The 26161-nt window shown below is 45.8% G+C and overlaps 1 protein-coding gene across 1 annotated transcript; it reads left to right on the top strand.

The window, feature by feature from the left end:
* The first annotated feature begins 739 nt into the window (after window positions 1-739).
* Window positions 740-25674, top strand: VWA2 (von Willebrand factor A domain containing 2). Its single transcript, XM_032694923.1, has 14 exons — window positions 740-808; window positions 7491-7549; window positions 8163-8237; window positions 10192-10325; window positions 11796-11905; window positions 15994-16188; window positions 16545-16675; window positions 17340-17472; window positions 18120-18175; window positions 19007-19114; window positions 19955-20536; window positions 20852-21403; window positions 24498-24620; window positions 25328-25674. Exons 2-14 carry the CDS (start codon window positions 7501-7503, stop codon window positions 25459-25461), a joined length of 2382 nt encoding a protein of 793 aa, XP_032550814.1. The 5' UTR covers window positions 740-808; window positions 7491-7500; the 3' UTR covers window positions 25462-25674.
* Window positions 25675-26161: the final 487 nt, after the last annotated feature.

The raw sequence follows: 26161 nt of genomic DNA, 5'->3' as shown, positions 1-26161 counted from the left end.
AAAGCAGGATAAGGAAAGCTGATCTAGGAATGGGATCCTACTTCAGTATAGCTTCTGTTAGTGAAATAATCTTATTATGTGAATTCCACTTTATTCCTAAAAAATGTAGCTATTTATAACTCCAAAGTATATGAAGTTAACACTTTTCAAAAAATACTGACTTGCAGAGAGTTTTTTTCTGCTCCTGCAGTTGCACATCTTCAGTTACAGAACAAAACATCCCCCCAATTAAACAAATGACCCCAAACAAACAAACCCACCAAAGAGCCAACCAAACAAAACAAAAACAACTCCAAGCAACAAAACATTTTTGAAACAGACCCCCTACATACTTCCTCTAGGTGTAGTATGTGCGAACATGGCACTTTTACTCACCAGTAGAGTGTTTTCTGTGGACAAACAAGCATTAGGAAAAACAGTCTCAAAAAAAAAAAAAAAAAAGTTGAATCCTACGTGAAGCTACTTTAGAGCTGTTAGGAGGCAGAGTAACCCGGAGCCTCTGGCTGTACTTGTGCTCTGTGCTGCTGCCAGCCCTGCTGGCTGTGCTCCAGGAGCGCTGACATTTTCAGCTGTGCGAAGTCCGTGTAAATGAGCGGATACACCAGTGTTGCTCTTAAATCTAACCTACGGCAATGTGGGTGTTCCTGGTGCTGCTTCCCCCGCCCCAATTCGAGGTTGCAAGTGGCAGGATGTGATGGATGGGGAGGAGAGGCTGTCACAGCTGAGCATGGTATAAATTCAAGAGGGGAGGAGGCTGTTTGTGAATTCCGTAGGTGCACGAGAGCTGCGCAGAGTCTGCAGAAAAAAGGTAAAGTGCACCTCGGACAGGCTTTTTTTCCTTATACGCATATATACATTATTATTTTCCTTTTTTATTTGATAACATCTTAAACCTTACCTTGGAGGGTAGAGCCCGCGTGGGGAGGCAGAGGTGCTGGGAGTTCGCTCGCCCAGCGGGGCCGGGTGGGCTGCAGTTCGCGCCGGGGCGGGGGGCGAGGGGCAGCCCCAGCCCGGCCCCTCTGGCCGCCCCGGCGGGGAGCGGAGCCGAACTGGATCAGGAGGTGATGGAGCCACGGTGAGCCTTCCCGAGGAGGGCTTGGGCTGGTCCCCAGCGGGCCGGGCCGGTGCCAACAATGAAACCTCTCGGGCCCCTCGGAGGGGTGCGCGGGCAGCGGGATGCGGCCGGCGGGTCGGAGCCCCTGAGCCAGCCGAGGTTAGGGAGGTGGCAGGAGCACCCAAAGGAGCTGGTTGCACAGCTGAGGTCCTCCTCTGGGTCGGGAAGAGCCTGGCCACCAGTGAGCCTCGGCGGGTGTGTGCCTGTGGTCCCGCCCAGGGCACAGCTCTGCCCCTGCGCTCAGTCGCGGGGATTTAGGCAGGCTCCACTGCAGCACGTGGTGAATCTGCTCTCTGTAAGGAATGAATAGAGCCGTGCTACCTTATTAAAATAACAAAACCCCTCATCCCCCAGAAAACCAGACCCAGCCCATGCTCTAGTGCTTGAATGGATTTGCTTCTAGCTCTTCTAGGGTGCGGCCAGGGGAAAGTGCTGAACCTGCCAGGGCAGGCTTTCCAACAGGTTGTGTCCCATGTCCGTAATAAAAATCTTTCTGCAGAAGATGCAAAACCAACTCGATTAAATCTTGATGACCAAGGAAGGACTAAAGGACCTGGAATGATACAGGTAATATGTTTGGATGTTTGTACTTCATAAAGAAACGAGAACGGCTGTTGTCTTTGAATACAGCAACAGCAGCTTTTCCTGCTATGGTGCAATGGGTAGAGGAGGACTCAGGCTGGTTCCTAATTGTGATACAAATTCATGCACCTGCCAGCAAGTCACTTTGTCTCTTCTTACCTTAGTTTCTGTGTATGTTAAAGACGGATGAAGATGCCTTCCCCAGTGGCCTGAACTGGAAAGAAAATGGAGATGGCTGGACCCTGCTTCCGAGTTATCTGGGAAAATGTGAACAGATATTAAAATGTGACCTAGTAATTGTGAAAATTATTTCATGGGGACTTGTGCTAAGTTGACTTCACTTTGTTTGTTAATTTTGCATAGTAAAGATGAGGCATTACTGTGAGACAAGTCCCACATACAACCACATTTTCCCACTTCATTCGGAGAGGGCTGTGCTGTACAGGCAGTGTGTGTGCTGAGCCATTCTTCATCTTCTGTGTGCTGGGCTGTTGACCACATCATCTCCCGTGTGTGTTCCTAAAGATATCTGGGTCTTCCGGGAAGACTCTAAAAGGAATAAGTAGATGGAATGACTTAAAAAGTAGGTCTTTTTTGACCCTACTGCAGTTTTGGAAACAAACAAAAAACCATGTGGAAGATTCCTACTTTCTAGAGTAGGGCCTTTAGGAGGAGCCCACAGGCTGCTGTTCTGAAAATGCATGCAGGTATCAGCTTGTACATGTTTGTGGGAGTGACACCATGGAGATAATTCCCGGGTTTGTGGTTTGTCTTTGGGGCTCACAGAGATGCAGCAGGAAGATAAGGTGTGCATCAGGGTTAATTCTGTAAAAGGGGCCAGGTGAGATAATCTCAGCATGTCTCATATTCTGAGAGTTGAATTGAATACCAGAGATGTTCAAAAAGGATGTTTCCTCTCTCCCTTCAGCCTCTGCTTTAGGTAATCACTGCAGCTGACAGGCTTGGAAAGAGTGCAGTTCCTCATTTTTGTCATATCAAGTGTCTTGGGAAGGGCAGACCGGAATTCTTTTTCCTCAAGAGGGAGACTCATCACAGCAATCTCCAAGTCCTTACTCCTACTTGGGGTTATTACAAGGTTTGTCCTTCCAAGCTGGTGCCTGCGGTTCGAGGCTTGACTTCTTCATCTACCGACTTGATGCTCTTTAGCCAGTAGTTTGATTCTGCTGCAGACAGCAAACCCCCTTCAGCACTGCTGGGAACACTGGCAGGGGAGACTCTTGGGACAGCAATACTGACAAGTGAAATAATAATAGAGGTCTTATGTCTTGTAAGATGAGGTGACAAACCTAAGGTCTTCTTGTCCCTCTGGGAAGCTCGTGGACAAAGGCATCTGTGTGGTGTGGTGGTACATTTAAGGAATAAAGGAGAGATATGTTGTTTTGCTGATATGCACAAGACAGCTGCCTGCTGCAAGAGCACAGGGAGTGTGATCCTCTCCCTCTTCATTCTTTGGGAACCGTTCACACCTGCTTGTGGCATAGGTAAATCAGTAGTTGATCCACCTCAGGTGTGAAAGTTTTTGACTGATGGAAGGCAGTGCAGGTCAGGCCAGACACCCAGCTACAGATTCCCTTTCCAGATTTGCACAGCTCTGGGCAGGGGGTGACAAAAACCATTACAGTAATTGCACTGGAACCCATAGCCTTGAATTAGTTCTCAGTAGGTTGTCTGTATGCTCTTATAACCTCGCTATAAATTAAATTGTTTGGTTGTTTGTTTTCTTATGCTGCCTTTGGTTTGTCCTAAGACACTAAGTTTCCCCAGATCCCCATTCCACTTTTCTCAGCCACTCCATAAAACATTTCTTCCCAGTACCCACACTGGATGCCTGCTGCTGCAAGCAAGTGCAGAGTGCTTGCAGTGCTGAGGCAGCTCTGCCTCCTTTGGGTGGTCTTGCATGTGGCATCTAGCAAAAGATAAAAAAGGCGAGGCATTCATGGAGACACTCCTGCTGCTCTAGCCACAGGCAAAGTCAGTAGCATGAGTTTTTCTGTCAGAACAAACTACATGGTAAGTTTGGCTCAAGCTCTTGGGTCAGAAAAGTGTCTTTTATTCTGTAACTTGTGGGTCACACAGGACCTGATCTGCAATATGTTGATTTTGACAGTAGCCCCTGTGAGCAGTGCTGCAAGATCAAGGTCTTTTTTATGTACAGGAGCCCTTTTTGCACAGACAAAAACAGCCTGTCAAATCTCACTTGCTGTAGAACAGGGGGAGAAGAATAAATAAGCTGGTTTTGCAGAGCATCTTATGGAAATTTAATCATGTTTATAGCTTGGAGAAAAACATTGTCAAAACTTTTAGACTGCAATTTGTGATGTTGTTTTAAGGAGAAGTTAAACATTTCCCTCTTGTCTTCCCCCCTTCAGTTTCAGCTCCCACTGTTAGCTGCCCCCAGTCCTCAGGCTATGCCTGTGGCTGGGCAGAGGGAGTGCCTGGAGCTCCTAAGAGACATGGCCCCCTGCCTCCAAACCTCAGCCAAAAGAATAAAGTACAATTTACATATGGAAAACAAGCTGAAAGAGACTAAAACAGAGGGCAGCAAGATTGGCCTGAACATCAGATGAGCCCATAGCAGGAGGTTCCCCTCTGTGAGCCAGGCTGGTCCTCCCCAGTGGAGTGCTGAAAGGTGTAACACCACAGGGTTGTAATGGCAGTGACAGGAGGTCACTTGGCTTGTTAAGAATATGTCCTAATGAATATGCAGTGTAATCGTTCCTGCTTCCTCTGCTATTGAAGGAGGACAGTTTGAAAAATGAGCTGGAGACACCTTTTGTTGCAAGCCGGGTCTCTGAGAAGAGGTGGTAATTAATTAAAGCATCTGACTGGTAGCTTCAAGTGTCTCCTACTTGTCCCGGTAAAAGAGTAACATTTGCCCCAAAGTGGTGTTTGTGACATTAACCATTCTGGTAAGGGCCTGTAGAAATGGGGTACTTTCATATAGATACACACAGGATAGCTGCTCGTGGTGGTGTTTCATGTCAGGCAAGTTTAGCAAGGTACATGAGACCAGTTGCAACCCTTTTTTTCCCCCTTTCTTACAGAGACACCAGTCCCTTCTCAGGCAGGTGCTTGGCTCATTGTAGGTGCAGTTGTGCACCTGCAGGTAGCACAGGTGACCATAGTAGCCCATGGTACTGGGTTCACTGTGTCTTCAGACCACAGTTTGATTTTTGTCTCATCAGTAAGAATAAGCAAGCCCAGATATTTGGCAGATGCTGAAAGACATGTTGGGAAGGTACTTGCCAAGAAGATCTCTTCTCCCCTCTACCTCTCTCTCCCCTCTCGTTTCACTCCTCCAAATAAGGTACATGTGGTTATACTCTTACTTTGCTTCGCGTAAGTTGTCATCATATTTAAATGGCCCGAGTAAGAATCTGGGTACAAAAGTAGGAGTTTTGACTGACTGGCTGTGGTTTGGAAAAAAAAATAAAATTATTTTTGACTCTCTAGTGAGGTAAACATTTTTGAGATTCCCTTCCTTAATGGCCACTAAGATAAACTGAAAAGGACCTTCACTCACCACCCCATCCCCCAGCAAAGCTGCTGTCTAAAGTTGCTGCTGCTAATCCTGGGCTAATGCTGATGTGCAGCAGGTGATGATGAAGCTTTCTTTCAATTCCTGCTGCTGAGAGTCTACCTGGACTGAAAGCAAAGAATTCATCGTGCAGATTAGTTGATTTAAATCCAAGATAAGACCAAGTTGTAGAAACATCTTGATCTGTCAGTGTTTTGTATGAAAAGAATCTGAAATCCCCCCCCTCACACACACCTGTCACATCTGGTTGCAAGCAGAGGCTTGTCCTCCGTTGGGTGATGTGAGCTCTGGAAATAGCTCCTAGAAAGAATGTCCTTGGGGCATGGCAAAAGAATGACCTTCCCTCTGTGGCATGTGCCAGGGCTTGGAGCTTCTGAGGGACACAAGGGCTCCCTTGGTGAACTCATGTTTTGTGTTGACCTCCCTTTACTTAACCCAGCTTGGGTTAGTTTGATGAAGTCAGGTGGGGGTGTGAGAGGATGTGATGAAGGGTGATGCTTGTAAAGCACCTGGTACTGCAAGACTCAAAGTGTTACTCTGTTAATAATCCTTGGTGACACTTAATCCCCTCTTCATTGTGGACCTGGGCAGGTAACTGATCACGGCCTGCTGCAGATATCTTGCCTTGTCTGATGAGAGGGGTGTGAGGTGCAAGCAGCTGCATAGGCTTAATGAGCCTTTGCTCTGAGAGGTGTGTCTGGGATGGGTGCTACAGATTCCCTGGGCAGAGGGAAGGATCAGAGACTGATGCTCGACTATAAGACAAGCCCATCACTTCAAGTGTCTCTCCCACTCTCCCAAGGAGCTGGCCTAGAAGTTTCTGATGCTTAAAGCTCAGCTTGTGTCCTGGGCTTTAAAGTTTTACGTATCCATGGGAGTACGCCTGTCTCTTGATAAGGTCTTCCCATCTATAGAAACACAGGTGCTGGCATCCAATCTCAAAAATTGGGGAAACTGAGGAACATTAAATCCAAGGTAAAACAGCAAGACAGAACAAGGATCTATCGCTCAGCTCCTTCCTCTGACTGCATATGTTCCTTTCTGTGCAAGCTAATATAGGCAGATGTGTTCGAGGGCGGTGGTGGAGGGTTGGACTGGGACAGGCAGTGTGGAGACCCCATGGGACACCCCAGAGACTATTTGTTGACCCCCACTGCCCTGACTCATAAGGTTTGCCGGATTACACTTCCAAAGAATTGGCACCTGGAGTGATGGGAATGGACCTATTTTGGTGATTTCCCCAACATGCCTCAGTTTTTCCCATCTGCTTATTAAATATATAATTTGCTGCAGACAAGTCTTTCCTGAGAAAAATCCCTCTCTGTTTTCTTGGAAAAACAATTGGTTAATAGAGCTAGTAATAAAATACGCTCTTATTTGTCTTTAACTACACAAAGAAAATCTTCTTTTGCAATGACAGAGGCAGAGACTCATTGGGAATCTGGTCAAGGGTGTTCTAGTGAGTGCTTTTAGTCTGTACAAAAAAATGAATGTATGTGTTTGAAACAGAAAGCCAGACACACTTGGTCTAAATCTGAGCATGCTTGAAAGTGTCACTGAAGTCCTCCAATGATGTGATGGCAGCCTTGCTGATTTCAAAGGAAAAATGAGCAGAAAATTTACTTACCTGGACAGTTATACATAAAAGCATCTCCCCAGAAAACCAGCCTTTGGAAAATGGTAAGGCATGAAAGAGCCTATGGTTAAATGTTGTTGAAGACCCATGATGAGGACCTGCAGCAGTGCTGGCTGAGGCAGAATCCACAGGATGGGTTCCCGCGGTGTCGGGGGACACGGCTCTGCCCTGTGCTCAGTAAGCCCCCAGAGTGGATGTGTTCAGCTCTCCACTGGCTTCCTGAGGGACACAGAGGCCCTGGTGGGATTCAACTTCGAGAGGAAGGTGCAATGAAGAGGAGGGACGTGGAGTAAGGAGAGGAGGGCAGGCTAGGCTAGGCAGTCCCTCCCTCCCTCCCCTGCAAAGCCTGCTCTCCCTGCTTGTGATAGGAAAGGAGATGACTAGGGAGATTTTCTTTTCTATCCTTCCCTCATTTTCATGTTTTGTCCTTTTGTTTCCCACCCTTCTCTCCAGGGCAGGAGTTATTTTTGCCCCTCAGACAAAATGTTTCTGAGCCCATCACCTGAGATGCCCAGCAAGGAGATGGTCAGCTGCAGGTAAAGAAACTGGCTTTAGGAACTGGATTCTTATTGCTCTCTTTTTTTTTTTCCCCCTCCCAGATTTGTCACCATGAGCCTCTTGTCACTTCCATCCATCTGTATTTTCCTGCTTTCCCGAGGTAGGTTTAAATTCATCATTTTATATTAGTGCTTTTTGTCTCAGGTGCTTCCCCACCTCTGGCCGGAGTTCTTCATTCCGAGGAATGAGAACCAAGTCAGTGCCCCTACCGGAGGTTTAGGAATAAACTTCTGAAACATAGTTTCACACAGAAGGAGAGAAAATAATATACCTGGAGAAACAACTTTTCTGAGAATTCAAACATATGTGACTGATATGTAGGGTCTAATTGATATGGGAAAAGCTGAAGTTGTTATCATAGCAAAAGTGCATAAATTTCTCCAGTGCTTATGACTGAAATCTCAGAAGCCTAAGCTTGGTCTAGCTCTCATTCTTCCACTGTCCCCACACGCAGTGAGCATAGGGACTGTCCTGTGTGCTGGAGTCATGTCCTTGGCATTTTTCATCCTTTCTCTGTCCCTGCTAGAAGGAATTTCCTGTCATAGGTAAGCTGCTGTGTCACCAAATTATTTTTTTGCAAATGTGAAATGTATACAGCAAACCAGAATTTTTGCTATTATAGATTAAAGCAGGTGTGGGTTTTTTTGGGTTTGTTTTTTTATTTGTAAGGCAGTTTGTAGCGTTCATGGGTGATTATTTGTTTAATCCCACAGTTTTGCTGGTGTTGGGTGTACTAGAAATCCGTGTTGACCAGGAGATGGTCAGCAAGATCTCAGCTGCTGTCAAGTGTAAGTTTGCTTTAGAAAGCAAGTCCTTTCTATTTCTGTTTTTCTCCTTCCTTTGTTGTTGGTTTGGGGTTTTTTTGTTTGTTTGTTTTGTTTTGTTTTTGTTTTTTTCCATTTATTGCACCCATTCAGTCCCCAGCAATGATCTGGCAAGCACAGCACAGTGGCTGCTTCTGCCCTAGCATGGCTTTCTTCCTCATTGGTGTTGGCTCTTCCGTTTTTCCCAAATTGGCTATTTGCCAGCTGGCTGGTGTTTCTGTCAGTTCCTTCAGAGCTGACTTCAAGCAATCCTGATTTAGAGAGCTGTGTTTAATTACAGACTTGATCAGACATCCCACGTGGGTAGTTTTTTCAGGCTGTAAAGCCAACAGCAGTCATGATGCTGTGAGTAGGGGTGACAGAGCTCTGGCTGGCTGGCAAACCATGTTCACCTGCAGCTCCCCAGATGTACTTGCAATCACTGATAAACTGTATTGTGTGTTCTCCTGCTAACCATTATTTTCTGTTAGCTGTCAAGTGATAAATTACATTTTTTCCTATGCTGGGACTGCCCTCCAGCCCCATCCTACAGCACCATGTGTTCAGCTCATATATACCATCTTGAGGTGCTGTGTTTGGGTGTTCCTCGCTGCTGCACATCACCACAAGTCCTTGGGTGGGCTGCAGACATCCTACTTACAAGTCCCAGGAAGAAAACTGCATGGCTGCAGCTGGAGCTCCCTCCTCGTACTGCTCGACTCCAGAGCAACCTGAGGAGCATTTCTCCATGCTGAGTCCAGTCTGGGCTGGGGGCACAGCAGATTTCTCTGTGCATGCTTAGGCAGGCAGCTGGGGGCAGGGACAACAAACTGGGTTCTTGCATCTCCACGTTCAGCCCGGCTTGGAGGACAAGGCTGACAGGCCAGGACGGCGCTGGGAGGGGGGCTGCGCTCCAGCTTGTCCTCAACACTGTGCTCCAGGGCAAGGCTGGGTGCCCTCTTAGAAGAACCAGTGACCCGGAAGGGAATGCTTTACAACTTTCAATCCCTATAATCTGGTATGAGAAAACCATAATTATAAATTCGGGTTTTGGCTAGCAGAAATGATTTGGAAAAAGTGGTGATAATAAAAGAGATTATAATAATGGGGATAGAGTAATGTCACTGGCCAAAATGGTTCAAAGGTTTGATGTGCTTGCTCTCTGTATTGAGCTTCTGGATTCAATTTCCCTTGAAGATAGTTCTGGTAAATGCTGCAGAGTCAACTTTAAAATTTCCATTTAAATGCTTTGAAAATGACTCTTCAGTGTCTGCAGACTGCCATTTATTTATTTATGTCAGTGAAATTATCAAAAGCATAAGCACCTCAGAAACTTGTACTTGGGAGCAGTTGTGTTCATGCAGGCAGGGGTGATACAAGGACACATCTCTGAAGACAAGATAAAAGGCAGGTTTTTGTGAAAAGTGTTTCTGTCAGTGTCTGGGAGCTGTTCAGAGAGTTCATGTTTAGAAAAATAAGAGCGTGTTTTGAAAGACGTGCTGCAGATGAAACACTTTGGTCTCTGAGGAACTCTGTGCACTTTGCAAATGCCTTCTGTGTTCCTATCTGTGCCCTGGGCTGGGAGAGTCTGCAGGTCCCACCGGCACAGCTGCCTCTCCCTGCTGCTCACTCTTGCAAGTCCTCACAGCGAGAGCAGCTCTCCCTGCAGTTGGTGATGCTGCTCCCCTGCTTTCACTGAGCTGGGAAACCAGGCTGGGGACCTGGACTCTAAGGTGAAAGCCTGGCAGACTGTGAGAGCTGAGCTAGAGCTGCTGCAGGCCAGAGCATGAGTGCCTGTGGGCGATGGGACATCAGCACTGGGCTGCCCCCTGTCTGCAAGTCCATTTCTCTGTCTGGATTTTCACCTCTTGGCTGTCTACTTTCAAAGAGTGGGACTAACAAAGTGCAGTTTCACAGTGTATATATTTTTTTTTCCCAGTGATGCAGTGCTCTGCTTCGTTAGATGTCCTTTTCCTCTTGGATGGCTCCTACAGCATTGGCAAAGGAAGCTTTGAAAGGTCCAAGCACTTTGCAGGCAAGCTCTGTGATGCCTTGGACATCCATCCAGACAGAGTGAGTGTCAGGAATGTCTTGTCTAAGTTTCAAGCAGGTGGGCAATGTGTGGAAAGGCCAGTGGTAACGTGCTGAGTGAAATTGCAAAATCCAACCTACCAGCTGCCATGAGGTCAGAGTATTTATCCAAAAGCCAGACAGGCTGCGGTTCCTGGTGTGCATCAGTCCCACAACACTACCCTGGTTGAGGGCCTTGGGTTGGGCTGGGATGGTGGTTGTACTTGATTCCCTGCCAGTACCTTTCCAAATAAATGTCAGGTCTTTGAGAAGGTTGTGTCGGAGACACAAGGTCTCTGTGTAGCCGGAAGAAGAACCTGATGCTGGACAGCCTGTGGCTTTGAGGACTCCTGATCCATGTCTGATTCTCCAGAGAGATCTGGGAGCAAGGCAACAGAGGCAGGTTTTGTGTTTGCTCCTGGTTCCCACAGCTGGGATGCTTAGACTTGTACCCAGAAAACCTCCTCCAAATCAGATAGCACTGCTGTTCCAGGTCCTAAGATCGAAAGCTGCTGCTCTGCCCCTGTTGCAGAGGGGCTTTCAGCTTTGGAGGCTGAAGTCACCATTCCCTTCCATAATTTTTTCACCTAAAAAATCTTTCACCCTTCACGTCTCAGCTTATAGCCACACAGCACAGGAAGCTTTCTGCAGCCTGAACAGTGATGGAAAGGAACCACAGTGCATGTGTGAGGCTTTGAGAGATGCTGGGGGGGCTCAGGTTGAAAGGGACATTTACTTCTTGTGGCACACACTAAATTGACTAAAAGAGTTGCATCTAGGGACCAGTTGCGATGTAGGCTTAGTCAAAAGAATGTAAACATTTACTGTTTGAAGATTTAGTGTTGTGTTTTGTCTTGGTTTTTAAATACCATCCTTCCCCTAGTCTTTCACTTAATCGTCACACAGACTGGGCTGAAAATCAGTAGCCTTTTTGACTTCAAAGTTGTCACATTCCATAAAACTTCTTTTCAGACTTCAGTGAAATATTCTGGATCTACTGTCCAATACAGACAATTTAGTCCATTTGCATTTTCAACTATAGAAAATGGTTTTAGAGGAAGTAGTAGAAAAGTTATTGGTTTGTGTTGCCTACTGTGCTCAGTGCCAGAGGGAGCTGCTCCTAGTAATGGAAAGATTTCCTGCACAGTGTCTAAATGGGTTGGTATAGAAGGTGTTATTTATAAACTTACTGTCCCTGAGGCTACTAGGATCTAAATATAAATCCTAAGCTGCCTATATATAAATCCTAACTGCAGCAAAGGCTCCTGTTGCCTGTAGATGAACTTGCCTTGTTTATAGTCTGTATAGATAATACTGGGGTTTCTGCTCTATTTTAAGTTCATTTAGAGTGCCAGTGGTTCAACAGGGAAAGCAGAGTTTGCCTCTAACAATTTAGTCTTCCCAAATTTGTAAATTGATCGAAAGAGTAAACTTGCACAGACACCTTTCATAATATTTAACCTTTTCTTTTAGGTCCATGTGGGAATGATACAGTTTAGCTCAACTCCCCACCTTGAATTCCCACTGGATTCTTACCTAACCAAACAAGAAGTGAAAGAGAGAATCAAGAGGACTCTGTTCAGGTCAGCTTATTTTACAGTTCTTCTCTTTTTTCTGGGCTATGAATAATTTCTGGATTGAGAGTTTTGTGAGATTCAGACATCTGTTTTCCTGTCCAAACACAATGTGGTGCCCCCTGGGAGGGAGGTGAATGAACACTGTGGTCCATAATCCACAGCCTGCTAAAAACATGCAACCTGGTCTGTCTTTGGCAGGGAAAGTTGATAGGGGAGAAAGTTTTCAGAGTCCTACTATAACATGGTAAATTCCAGATTTTTCTGGCCATTTGTGCCAGGCAGTGGGTTACACCCTCCATGGAAAAACAGGCATGGTGTTCCCTCATGGCCAAGCAAAGGCAGGACAATGTGCTGCTTCATTTTTTGGTGGTTACAATTTCCTGTGTCCTGAGAGGTAGTGACAAATTGCTGGTTTGTAGATATCTGTGCATGAGTGCTTGCTGAATTCAAGAGGATCAGGTTTTCAGATGGAAACCTTTTTTCTTTCTGAATGTTAAGACTTGGATGTCTTCCCATGACCTCAGGAAATGGAGCCAGAAGTTCAAAGAAGCACTGTCCTTAGAGCCTCTTAAAATCCAAACTTTTAATCTCAGAGAAATACATTTGGATTTACAAAGGATCTGACAATCACTGCAAAATAAAACTTGTTTCGGTGATAGATGAGGTACTGGTTATGGCCTGTGGGTGTCTATTCTTTTAGCTGATCTGCTTTAGGATTAAAGATTATATCAGCATTCCTCATGGATGTCTTCTGCTCTCAGAATGACGTACATATTGCGAGTGAATGTGATCACTTTTGCATTTTTCAAGCAAGATCAATTGGCTGGTTTTGCTGTATTTCTTTTGATAAGTTTAGCCAATCAAGAAAACCTCTCGTGTACTGTTACAGGAAAAACTTTCCAGAAAACAAGATACATCCTCCTCTCTGGCTGTTGCTTGAAAGTCTGTGAGAGCAGAGAAAGTGAAGCAGTGTTTGGTGTCTGGCACTGAAATTCCTTCACGACAACAGATGGATGCTGACAGATCAAACAGAAATAATGACCTTGTGCTTGGCTGTTTCATCCAGTTTAAATGAAAAGCTGACATTTTGAAGTAGATAAAATAGTTATGGATGGATTCCAATTGGCTTCTGAAAAAAAAAAAAAGAGTGTTTGTCATCTTGGTTGAGAGGCTCCTTGATGTGCTTCTGATGAGCCTTTTGGCCAGTGAGGCATTTCCTGACTTCAACCCTGTGCTCCAGGCACAACGCTGACAGCACTTGGAAGGAGCCAGCGCTGGACTGAAGTGAAGCTTTTGTGATTTATTCAGAGACTGTTGGTCTCTCTCTGTGAATGCTGTCCAAAGAGCTTTGGAATTCATTGGCCAGTTTCAGCCATATTCAGTGGTAATCTCAGAAGCTAAATTTTATATGAATTTCTTTCATATAAGTCAGCAGCTTGTTACAGGAGAGAAACCTTCTTAGTGCTGTTCCTAAAGAAAAGCAGCAGGAAAAGTCTGGACCTCTTTTGGATTCAGAAAATCCTTATTGGACTAAAGCCTCAAGTGCACTTCCACTGTGTGAAAACCCAGCATACCTCCAAATGCAAATTGATAAGAAATTGAATTTAATGTGTTTTGGTGCAGAGACTCTTTATTGACTTTTTCTAATCCTCAGGGCTCATATGGGCACAGTGTACTGAGTTCATCAAGATTTAGTCATCACACTGACTACACACAATGTGTCTTCCCTCATGCATATCACTTCTCACTGAAATGTCTGACAGATAGAGATATCTGGTCAGAAAAAGGCAGATTTGAACATGCTATGAACACATGGCCACCGAGTATGCTTTGACATGATGGAGTGCAGAGGAGGAAGTACCTAAAGGAAGAAGCTCAAAGCAAAAAGGCCTGGCAGATACTGAATGAAAAAGGTTTCTATGAAAATCAGAGAATAGATGGAAAAATAATGAACTTGGGCATGATGAAATGCTTTTGTAGAACAAGCAAATCAGGAATCAGATGCTGAAGCAAAGGATGGATGTTCAGAAAGCAAATGAAGGTGTGTTTGTGTCAACGCCGATGTAGGAGAACATGAATCCTCCAAGGAAGGAGTGACACTTCTGGTTTGGTTTCTGTGGCTCTCTCTGGATGGCAGTAAAAGCAGCCCTAAAGGGTAATCACAGAAAGTGATTTATAGCACAGCTCCTTGGACAGAATTAGAGGGCAGCTGGAAATGTCTCTTTTTTGATCTAGTGGCTGTATTATCACCAGATCTGTGCCATATTCCCAGTGAGCTGGAATCAAATATCCAGTTGAGGATTGCACATTACAGACTGCTTGCGTTATACAGATGGAGAACTAGCAAGAAAGGAAGAGGGAGACTCATGTCCATGCAGGACTTAACCCTTTGAGATAAGCAAAAATTTAGCCCTCCAACAACAAAAAGATGATGCCTTGTAGGCAGGGATTGAAGCTGGCCACAGGAGCTGAAGAACTTGCAGTAGAGGTTGCCCTCAGTTTTTCCAGGGGATGAAAAGCCTTTACCCAGCATGTTGTGTTGTAGCAAGGCCTTTGGTGTTGGCTGGGTGGGGAACAAAGGTGGTTGATGTGAGGCTTGAGTTGGTTGTGTCAGGTGGCCACAGCAGGGCCTGAGATGCCTGGGCAGTCTGAGGCTCTTAGTGGGGGAGGTAGGGAGGGAGTTGGGGCATCTGGGAATGATTTCACCCAGTCACCTTGGGATCCACCTGCATGGCCCACCAAACCTCACCCTGCGAGACAGAGGCGAGACCATCTTCTACCTCCTCTCCAAGGTCTCTATCATGTTACTCATGGCTTTTACTTAAATAAAACTTCAGTGTGTGGCTCAAAATGTAATCATTCCTGCCTCAACCTGACAGAGACCATAGTTTTATATAGAATTCTGATGACATTTCATGGGACATAGAACATGGAGTCCAGTCTTGACTAGGCATCTCTAACAGTCATTTAATGTTAAATCCTAAAAGCAGAGGAGGATAGTCCCTGCCCATGGAGCTCACTAATAAGAATTAACAACTAGAGTAAATGTTCAGCCCATGAAAATAACCATACCCTGTCCTTCCCCTCCTAGATCTCTGTGTATGTATAGCACTCCCCTTTTTTATTCCCTTCTCCTTTATTTTTAGCACCCTCTGCAATGAGGAACTCCTTCTCAGTTCACATCTAGTATGCTGTCACCATGCATCTTGGTATGCAGACACTGGCCACAGTCCTGCCTGCCTGCAGTCAGCATCCCTTCTCTTGGGTGCACTCTGCTGCCAGAGGGACCTCTCCAGGCCTTGTACTGAAGTGCAGCACTGCCTCCCAGACAGACAGCTGCAGTATCTACAGGCTCAGCAGGGCAATCAGACTCTCAGGTTAAGGAGGCATCCAGGAGTCAGCAAATCTTATTTTTTAATAAAATCAGAAGAAATGAGTGTCAGTATTTCTAAAGCATCTTTGAATGAAGCTGTCCTCTGGCAAGCTGTAGCTTATTTTCTACTTATACTGCATTCAAGATTGCTTTTCCTTGGGAGTTATTGCACAGCTGCAAGGCTTGATGTCTGCCCTTTCCTAGTGCTTAGCAGCAGCCCATTTTACATGCTGATTTATGTCACTGCTGGAATGTGTCCCCTTTGGCACCGGAGTCCTACTGTGGATTTAATACTTTGCTACTGAGAGGATTGCTGAGTATTGAACTAATCAGCTTATACCTCAGGAACATTCCCTTCTCCAGGGAATATGGAAATTGCTAAAATATGCCAAAATAGGAAGGTACATGGTTCCTTGCACCACCAGAAACAGCTTTTGTGGGGCCAGGCAAGAGGGATTAGATGGTTTTGTGGAGAAGAACCTGGGATCAGTGCTCAAATCTGCCTCTGTTGTCTTTGGTCCAAGATGACATTTAGTTTTCTTCCCTTCAGAGGTCAGCTTGAATGCCCCTCCATCTCTGTGGATGTGTTGTGTGGCAACAAGCAGAAATATGCTACATTTCCCGTTACCAGAGGGGGGGAAATTTGAAAACCAAATCATAAACTCAGTAGCAGAAGAGCTTTGATTTCTGCTTTTCTGATTTTTATCTCCTTGCTTTGTAGAGGTGGGAGCACAGAGACAGGTCGGGCTCTGAAGTACATTCTCCGCAAGGGATTTCCTGGTGGCAGAAACTCAAGTGTCCCTGAAGTCCTGATCGTCATTTCAGATGGAAAGTCCCAGGGCAGCACTGCGATGCCTGCAATGCAGGTGAAGGAGAGACACATCACAGTTTTTGCAGTGGGAATCAAGTTTCCAAGGTAGGGAACTTTCCAGAGTGGGAAATGAAGGCACAGCAGGTCCTAGTGAGTGAGGGGTGGTCTTGGGCTAGATATGAGTTTTGGGAAAAGAAAAGGGGAATTTGCAGATTAACACAGGCATGGAGGAAACACTGCTTTAGTGGCTGATGTACAAGGAGGACCAGAGTTAGTGAGGGAAGCTTTTCCACTCAGGAGAGCTATGCTACTGCCTACGACTAAACAGAGGAGGACCTGGAAAACTATTTGATGAGTATCATGGTTTTGTGTCAGCTCTCTATTTGTTGCACAAGGGTTGGCCTTTGATACACAATTCTTTGGGGGGAGACTAAGCAGTTGAACCCTCCCTTGCCTGGCAGGTGGGAGGAGCTGCACGTGCTGGCCAGCGAGCCCCCCGAGCAGCACCTGCTCTTTGCTGGAGATGCTGATGATGCTGCCAATGGCCTGTACAGTGCCCTGACTGGCTCTGTCTGCAGTACCACTGCTCCAGGTAACCCCTCTCCTGGCTCTACCTTCGTGCCCAGGCTTTAAGCTTGGACCATGTCACTGAGTGAGGAAGATGAGGGGGGATCAGGAAGAGTACAGGGGAATTAGCAGGTGTTGCACTTCAAGGTAACCTGCTTCTGGTGCCCAAACTGGATGATGTGCTTGCCAGCTACCTCTTCAAATGCTTCTAAGCTGCAGGACCTTAAATCTTTCTGTCTCTCAGCTCACCTTTGAAAATGAGTATATCAGTCCTTGTGTATGTCATGGAGGATAGAGGGATAAATACAGTTGTGTGACATTTTCTGATGGACTTGGCTGTGTGTTAAGGGGAAGCACCAGGGGCGTGCTGGAGATAGTAAAAAGATAAAACTAAAGTGGTCCAGAGATAGAAGAAAATCAAGTACATGAATGATAAAGGCAGCAAGGGGGTTGAAAAGCTGTAATTGAATCCTGAACTCAGCAGTGTAAGGTTTATAGCAAAGCAAAGGAGGCTGAATCGTGAGCTCCCCAGAAAGTGGAGTAGGTTGGTGAGCTTGTCGACAGAAAATTTCCCTTCTGGGGTCTCATGGAGGCTCTTGGAAGCACTGCTTGGTCTGCTGTTGGCAAGTAGTTGAAAATAGTTCTCTTTTCAGGCAATTGATGCTAGTTTGCATTTTTCTTTGCCACAGGCTGTAAAGTTGAATCCCACCCTTGTGAACTGAGGACCCTGGAGACTGTGAAAGAGCTGGCTGGGAACTATTTGTGTTGGAAAGGCTCAAAGCAGCCCAATGCAGTGCAGGCTTCACTGTGCCCCTTCATCAGGTGAGCTGGACACTCACACCTCTACAAGTGAGTGGGGCTGAGAGAACATGAGAGATACAGTAATGAGGTTTTTGTCTGACCTTAACTCTATACTGGGATGAAGACTGATGCAAACATGGTCTCTAGTTGTAGGAATAGGCTCTGCTCTGACCATTGGCTGATCTGAGAAGCAAAGGGTAAGAGGAGGAACCGAGACAAGCAGAAGATAATTAGCCCAAGATCACCATATATATTATAAATGGAATTTGGATTAGTTTCTGACCTGTTGAACCAAAATCTTTTGAAGTTTACATCTCTGTAAATTTGTGTTTACATCTCTGTAGACTGTGCTGCAGAGGGTTTCTAGGTCCAGTTCCCTGTGCTGGTGCTGGTTCTGTTTTCGTCCACTCATGCTTTCTTCTTTTCATAGAAGACGGTTTTTCTTTGCTTGACTGCCCTGGAGGAGCTTAGGAAGGACTTTCCTATGGGGAAATTCCAGTCACTGTCAGAGAACACTACTGAGAATGGATGTTTTCTTTTGAAATAGTTGTTTTGAAAAATTGTGTTTTCAAAGGAAAATTTGTTCCATTAAAAACACAGTAAGGTCAACCTTGAAGACACCTTGGTAATCTTTCAATTCTTGATGGGTCTTATTCTTCCTGTTTCAGATGGAAGAGAGTCTTGGTAAAATACCCATCCAGATGCTTCCGGACTGTATGTCCAGGTGAGACTTTGCTTTTCTAAAATTTTTATTTACGAAGCAGGAAAGAATAAAAAGACAGGGCTTTGCTTTCAATTCTAAAAATTTTGTTCTGAGTGAGAGATTGTGATCCTTAGCAAGCAGTTGATAGTTCATCCCGTTTTTTTGTCTCATGAATATCTATGACCAGAGCTCTTCTGGATTAAAATGTCTTCTCGTCATTTCTTCTTCTACTTGAGAAGCCTGTGAATCCTCATCTACTCAGGTGCCTATGGAAGAGGTTTGTGCTTGCAGGGTGCCACTGCTCTCCAGCTAAGGGAGTATGCAGTGATGCCTCCAGCCATCGACCTGCTACCGTGAACAGCATCAGTTTAGCGGGGAACCTGAGCCATGCTGATTGCCAGCCTTGTTTGTTGTGGCTGTTGAAATAGCTGTGGTCCTTCAGTTCTATTTGCAAATTCAGGTGACAGCAGCTTTATTTTCTTTGTCAATACAACACTGTTCAAGCAGCAGACCAGACTGACTCATTCACTGCTGCTGTAAATCTGGCAGAGCAGCAGGACCTTTAGTAATTCTGTATTTATATGTATGAAGCTTCGATGGTGTTGTTCCAAAGCAAACAAAGTGAGGTCAGTCTGGTTTGCTTTCTTGTCCTTGCCTGCTGGAGAGCCATCCCAAAATGAAATTGCCATTGAGGTGAGGGTACACATGTCCCTGTGTTAGTTCAAACTCTACAGCAAGAGGGGCAGAGCTGTGATCCCTTTTCCATTAATGGCGATGCTCACATTGGCAGAGGATGGGAAGGGGCAGGCTCCCTATTGAGTCCTTGTCTTTCTCTCCTCTGGTCCTGTTTAGACCCTTGTGACTCCCAGCCATGCCAGAATGGTGGCACATGTGTCCCAGAGGGACTGGACAGATACCACTGCCTCTGCCTGGTGGGATACGGAGGAGACTTCCACTGTGGTAGGTGTGAACTTGTGCTCTGCCTCCTTCCTTCTCAGCTGTGGTGGGCCTTTGCGGTGCCCTTTGCACTGCCATGGGGATGACTGGGATTGGGCTGCAGTCTTTGGGCTTTTTTCCAGAAGACTGGCTAAGTTTATTCCCATACTGATTACGACTGTGTCAGGCCCAGTGACTGAGTCCTGCTGTTCAGATATCACGTGGATATGGAGAGCATCAATACTGACAGTCTCACCCTGGTGTGGCTGCCTTTGGGTTTAAATGGAGGTGCCATGTGATCAGGATAACAGAGAAACTGGGAGAGACACATGGATGTGTCTGTTGGTCCCCTCCCTGCACACACGAGCCCAGGAGGAATTCCTGGTTTGGGGAGTTCAGTATAAGGAAGCCAAGAAGGTCCTGTTCATTAGAAAATGCCTTGTACTTACTTTCCCCGGAACCAAGACTCCTTCTTGAAAGTGTCTCAGGGTGTTATAGGTGAGAGTTTGGTGCTTGGACTCTCTCCTTTCTTCAGTGTGTGATTGTGTACACTCAGAGTGTTTTGCCCGCTGGACTAAGAGAGTGAAGTTGTCATTTCTGATTTGAAGTTTGCCATCCAAAAGTTTGTGAATTCCCCCAGACCCCTATAGGTATTTCCTGTCTCTAAAGGCTTATGTGGCATCCAACCAAAATAAAGCTCACTCTTGGCACATTTGTCCTGCAGCTCACGACATGACTGGGTTTGGGTTACTGGATACAATGTCCCTTCTCCACACCACAGGGCTCCCAGCAGGCCCCAGCTGAGGTGCCTGGCATGCTTGTCTTCTTGCCCTGTAAATGACTGATTGCTGTCTCCCTTTCCAGCAGCAAAGCTGAGCCTGGAGTGCGATGTGGATCTCCTTTTCCTGCTGGACAGCTCAGCGGGGGTCACACTGGAAGGGTTCCTGCGCTACAAGGCTTTCCTCAAGAGGTTCCTTCAGGCAGTGATGGGCCAGGACTCGCCAATGAACGTGGGGGTGGCCCAGTATGATGATGATGTCAGGATACCCATTGAATTGGGCCAACACAAGGATACACTCAGTCTCATGAAGAGCGTTGATGCTTTGGATTTCAGTGGAGGAAGAACCCTGACAGGCAGAGCCCTGCAGTACATTGCAGAGCACGGTTTTAGCAGCACCCCGGTCTTTGCAGATGTGCAGGATGATCTCCCACGTGTGGTTGTCCTTCTCACTGACTCGAAGTCCCAGGATTCAGTGGCAGAAGCCCCTCAGTACGTGAAGGACCGAAATCTCTTCTTGATTAGTGTAGGCAGCAGCTTCATGAGAGCAGAGCTGACCAAGGTGACTGGCAATCCACAGCAGACAATTGTCTACTCTGATCCCCAGGACCTATTCAACAGGATCCCAGAGCTGCAGAGAAGAATCTGCAGTGTGGACAATGCTGAAGGTAAGGCTATGGTATGGGCATTGTGAGATGAGTTTGCTGAGCCATGAAGAGGTGTTCTGAACTCCAGTGGGGAAGAGGGAAGGACAGAATGATAATTATCCTTGTTTGGTTTGTGTCAGTCATAGATCCAGGGACTAACTTTCCATGAGTGATTTTTTGTGAGGGATCTCTACCTACTGGTGTGAGAGAGACATAGATCATACTTCACAATGCAGTGTTGAGTTTTGCCCACAATTTCCTCCCACTGCTTTTTTTTGGTCAGAAAGAAGTACATGTATATTCTGAAAGATACCGTGTTTGCGCTCTTTTACCCAGGTTGCCAGGCACAGTCTCTTGATTTGACATTTGCTGTGGATGCCTCATCTGGAGTTGGCCAGGAGAACTTTCTGCGTCTGAGGCACTTTGTCAGGAGCAGCTGTTTCCACTTCACCATCAACCAGGATCTCACCCAAATTGCCCTTGTGATCTATGGCAGCAAAGCTCACACTGCGTTTGCTTTGGCCACCCATGCAAGCAATTCTGCTGTCCTGCAAGCCATCGACCAGGTGCCTTTCCTTGGGGACCCAGCCTCTGCTGGCAATGCCTTGCTGCATATTTATGGTGACGTGATGACCGTGCAGAAGGGAGCAAGACCTGGTGTCAACAAGGTGGTGGTGCTGCTCACAAATGGGGGTGGACTGGAGGATGCAGCTGCCCCAGCTCAGCAGCTGAGGCACAACGGCATCTTGGTGTTTGTGGTTGTCATTGGGGACGCACAGAGGGACATGCTACTGAGAGTTGCTGGGTCTCCCAGCTACCTGGTCCACATCTCCTCCTATGAAGACCTGCAGTATTACCAAGGCTTTATCATTGAAAGAATCTGTGAAGGTAAGAGGACATCCAATCCTTACTCTCTATGTTGGTACCACCAGCTGCTGTTATTGTAGGTTTTCTGATTCTTTACCGAGTAAGCTCGATACGATCTTTTGCATTTTGTTGGTGGGGAAACTACGACATAGAGATCTGGTGACTGTCCAAAGCAGTCCTATAGGAATGGTAAGCAACTAAGATTCAGTCCAGTGGGTAGACTGGGCATAGTATGACTGGCTCTTTCTAACCCTGCTATTCTGCTTTCCCTGAAAGAAAAAAAAAGTTTGTTCTTTTTCTGATGTTGTTTTAAATCTGTAGAATTTTCTGTGAGTTACTGTACTACCTGCAGTGTTGCTGGGGGGGCTTAATGGCACATGTTTCTGTGCTGGTCCCTGAGTGTCTTGCTCAACAGGTTTGTGACCAGATGTTTTCAAAGTGGTGAGTCTGCATCCTCATTACACCTTTACTCCTTAGTGTCTCACTACTGAAGTTATGGTGTAGGCTTTCAAGAGTTTATATGTGTTGCACAGGATTTAATCTTAAAATCGGGATCTGCCCATTTTGAAGCCTGTGGACTGCTAAACTAGGCCTTCAGACGGCTTGTGATTAATTTTGTTTGCAGGACCAAATCCTTATCTTCAAAGTGTGAGGGAAGAATTTTCAAATATTCATGTAAAAACTCATGTTTGTGGGGGAAAGAAAAAAGAAAAAGGTGTGCTTTCTTCAAAACTTTGAGTCCTGAGTGCCAGCCCCCAGCTGGGGAAAAAGAAGAGGCTCTAATACTAAGACTAAAACACTTGCATGCTGAGTGTGAGTGCCTGTGTTTGATGAAAATGAGCTTTTCAGAAAGGACAGCGACCTTCATTTTCACATGTTAATGGTGGTGAAGGTGTTTCTAGTTAAAATGCCATGCTTTGTTTCTCATTCAAAATAGCCTGAGTTTAACATCTGGTTATTTGCTTTTGTTATGTTTTAACACATTCATAAGACCTAACGAAAAAGAAGCATGTTTTGAGCTTCAGCACAACCAAAGGTCCTTTTCATCTCTGGGAATACCTGTGTCTCCTTCAGGCTTAGAAAGAAATACAGCATCCTCTCTTTGGGGTGAAAAGCCGATCTCCTGGCAGGCTCTGCAGATGGTTTCTACCTGGAGCTTTTCAAAGGGTTTCTGTTGCAGTGGTACTTTCAGCTATGTTATTATAAAAACAGTGTGCTATACCATGAAATTAACTGAAACACCGCAGATGAAGGGGAAGAGACAGCAAGGTTCAATGAGTCAGGGTAAGAACTTATCATTTCCTCAGACTGAATTACTGCTTTCATTTTATGTGCAGGTAATCACTGTTTGTACTAGATAAGCCCTTCATTCATTCTCCTACTCCCAAGTCCAAGACTCAATAACAGAACCATGGTCTGTGAAAGGACTTAAAAAAATTTATGACTCATGATAAAAGTATTTGAGAAACAGACCCTGCCTCTGGATACCTGGAATATGGTATTTATTCTGAGGCTCAGCTGAGAAGTGTCCAGAAAAAAGGACCCAGGGTCTAAGAGAAAAGATCCTGAGCATTAAATGTATACAAACCTGATTAATGGAAATAAAAGTTCTTGGGATCATCAAAGGGTATAATCCTTGAAGTGCAAGAAGCTTATTTTCTCAAATACTATGTTAACAGCAGGCTTGAGTTCAGAGAAAAGGTGTCCTGATGGAATAGCATTATTCCCCCAGATAAGGGCTGTGAGGTTATGCTGTGGAGCAGCCATGGAGGGATGTGGTGGACACATGACATGTAGAGCAAGGAGCATGGAAAAGTTCTCTGGGGAACAGCAGCACCTGGAATATAAGTAGGGTGTCCAAGAGACCTAGCTTTCATTGCCAGTGGCTCTACCCACCCAATGGAAGTGTCCTACACTGTCGGGAAGGACCCAATCTGAGATGTTCCATGGTGACAAAAATGTTTTTGAACCCAGCTTGGCTCCACATAAAATAAACCAGACCTAAAGATTGAGATGTCTCAGGACTGTACAAAAAAAAAAATGAATTTCAATTACAATTTTGGCAGTTTTAAGTGTGGGTTGAGGCTTGATGTGCATGTATCATCATTGTCTGTACAGGGAGAACAAGCACCACGTGTGTTAAGCTGTAGAAAGCCCCCTGACAGATGGGGGATAATAGCTGTATTCTTTCCTTCTTCCCCATTTTCTATTCCCTCTGTGCTCTTCCTACTATGGAGCAAAGGGTAAAGCTAGCAGCTCTACACCACACAGTTGTTCAGCAGAGGAATTTCACACCGCTACCAACACGGTGGTGGTATTGCCAGCAGACTGGAAGCAAATCCCTCTGGGATGCTGCTACTTAATCTAATGTATTGGCAGCAAGGCAGCATGAAACACTGCCAGCCCTGCTGACAGCTGGGCTCTGTTGTGTTAAGAGGGTTGGGAAAGCTGTCACATACTTCATAACAACAGGGCTAATAACTTGAGCTATGGTTGCAGGCTTCTCTCAAACCTCCTAGAAAAGAAGCCCAGAAATTTTTCCTGTGTTGTTTTCCATTCATGCCAGCCTTGCTTCCCAGCTGACTTCTTGTCCTTGTTCTTCTCTGGTAGAAACTTATGTCCTCTCTGTGGCAAGGTGGGGTTTGAACTCCAGTGGCATCTGGGATTGTAAACTTCTTGGAGCAGGGCATGTGTCTTGCTCTACATTGTCAGTGTCTGGATGTGGGGAGCTTGGAAGTGCTCATGTGTTCAGTGCACAGCTCTGAAGACGCTCCATTTTGCTTTTCTGGGATATGCAGCCTAACATGATGTCACTCTGTTAAGCTTTATTAGGAATATTCTCTTCCAGATTACGATATCTAGGAAAGCTTTTCTGTTCTGAAAGTTAAACACAGAGGAGTTTGACACTTGACACACGGTCCTCTGTATCAAGACAGGGTTGTGAATTTGCACCCTCTGCCACATTAATGTGTTTTTCCAGTCCCATTAGCCCTAGATGGCATTTTTTGATGCCCGGGATATATAGTTACTTATCAGCACTCCTGATGGATGTGGGTCCTAGCTATTAATACTCTAGATGTGCCTGAGCCTGCTCTTCTCCTTGTGTTTGTTGCAGAAGCAAAAAGCCCTGTGAACCTGTGCAAACCCAACCCCTGCATGAACCAGGGCGTGTGCATCCTGGGGCCTGGGAGCTACCGCTGCGAGTGCCATGGCTGGGAAGGACCCCACTGTGAGAGCAGTAAGGATCAGCAGACAGCAACCACAGCACATGTCATCCCTTCTGCCCAGTCCCTCCAAACAGATCCCACACCGCCACCTCTCCCTTGAGCTGTTTGATGCTGATGTGGTCTCCATCAAACAGAAAGAAGAGAGGTTAGGGCTAGTGAGGGGAACAAGGGCTTCTTTCCCGAAGCTGTGTCCTGTTTTATACATTCACTGAGTTGGCTATGAGGGGACCCTGAAAAGGTCTAAAAATTTTGGTAATCTTCTGCTCTGTTCTGTTCCTCTTTTCCCTCTGCCCTGCTAGAAGAAACTATCCTAAACTACCCAGGTAGAAAGATCTGGCTCTCTTTTAATGGGAGGGAGCTATTTCTTTTGGAGCATGGCCCCCTCCCTATTGCTTTCACTCCTTTCCATGGTGCAAAAGCCTCCACATTGCCTTCCTCCTCTTCAGCAGTGGAGCAATGGCCAGGAGGTTGGGAGTCACTGGCTCCCTAGAGGGGGCCCTGTGCCCATAGAGAGAAGTTCTCAATTAAAGTGGGTTTCCCCCTTCTCCAATATTTTGCTTTATAGCTGAGCCCAGCAGTTCTGAATTCCAGCCTGTGACCTCCAACACCTGTCAGCTAAGGCCAAGAGAATGCTTATTTGGTTGTCATGGACTAAGTGTGACCCTATCCCTTGGTTCTAAAGCCCTTATCCCACATGTGTGCTTCTCTTCTGCAACAGGAGTTGTCCGGGGTGATTCTCCAAGATCTCCAGTTCTTCCTCCGCATTCCCATGTGCAGTGGAGTCCAAGGGGTTTGCAGCACTTCTCCAGAGCCTTCTGGCACACCAAAAGGCACCTGGATCAGAGACACTGACACAGATGTGCCAAGTGCTCCAGTTCTCCCTCCAGGAACACTTACTGCCACTCACAGGCACAATCCAGCAAGCCGCCACTGTCCTTGGCAGTGATGGAGCTGCTGTAGCAGTGAGACTGTGCTGAGGCCATTCCCAGTTTCCTGCATTGCACAAACTGGGCTTTCCAGTTCTCTCTTTCTTTTATAATTGAAGTAAATATTTGTGTTTAAGTATTTATTTCTGGAATTTTACATTTTCTCATCCAGGTCCTAGGGCCATGGGATTGGTTTTTTAAACAGATTTTGAGATATCTTTGTGCTAGTTTCAAAATATGTAGAAGTTTGAGCAATTCTGGAGCTCCTGCTGAGGGGCTATAACAGATTACACACTTGCAGCCACGTGCTGGAGTGAATGGCTTGTTATATGCAGGAAGACAAAGAAGAGGAAGGAGAACTGATTACAAACCTCTGTTCTGTTTCAGAAGTTCTCCATGCTGTTTTCTTCTCTGAATTTATTTGGAGGGATTGAATATGGTTTATCTTCATGGGCATTTTGTAGCTGCATATTTTTGATAAGAAGAGGTTTTAAAAGAGTGTTTAATGATTGATGCAACTCTAAAGCAGAGCTTTGGCACTCAGTGTGTGTTGCTGGGTTTTTAGTAGGTGTGTTGACTGCTTTTCTTTTAGATTTGACCCAGGTCAAATCTGGTTACCTGCGCTG

Source organism: Chiroxiphia lanceolata, chromosome 8 (assembly GCF_009829145.1).
Source record: "Chiroxiphia lanceolata isolate bChiLan1 chromosome 8, bChiLan1.pri, whole genome shotgun sequence".
Classification (NCBI taxonomy): domain Eukaryota; kingdom Metazoa; phylum Chordata; class Aves; order Passeriformes; family Pipridae; genus Chiroxiphia; species Chiroxiphia lanceolata.
Note: the sequence above shows the minus strand (reverse complement) of the source record. Positions and strands in the feature narration are given on the sequence as shown.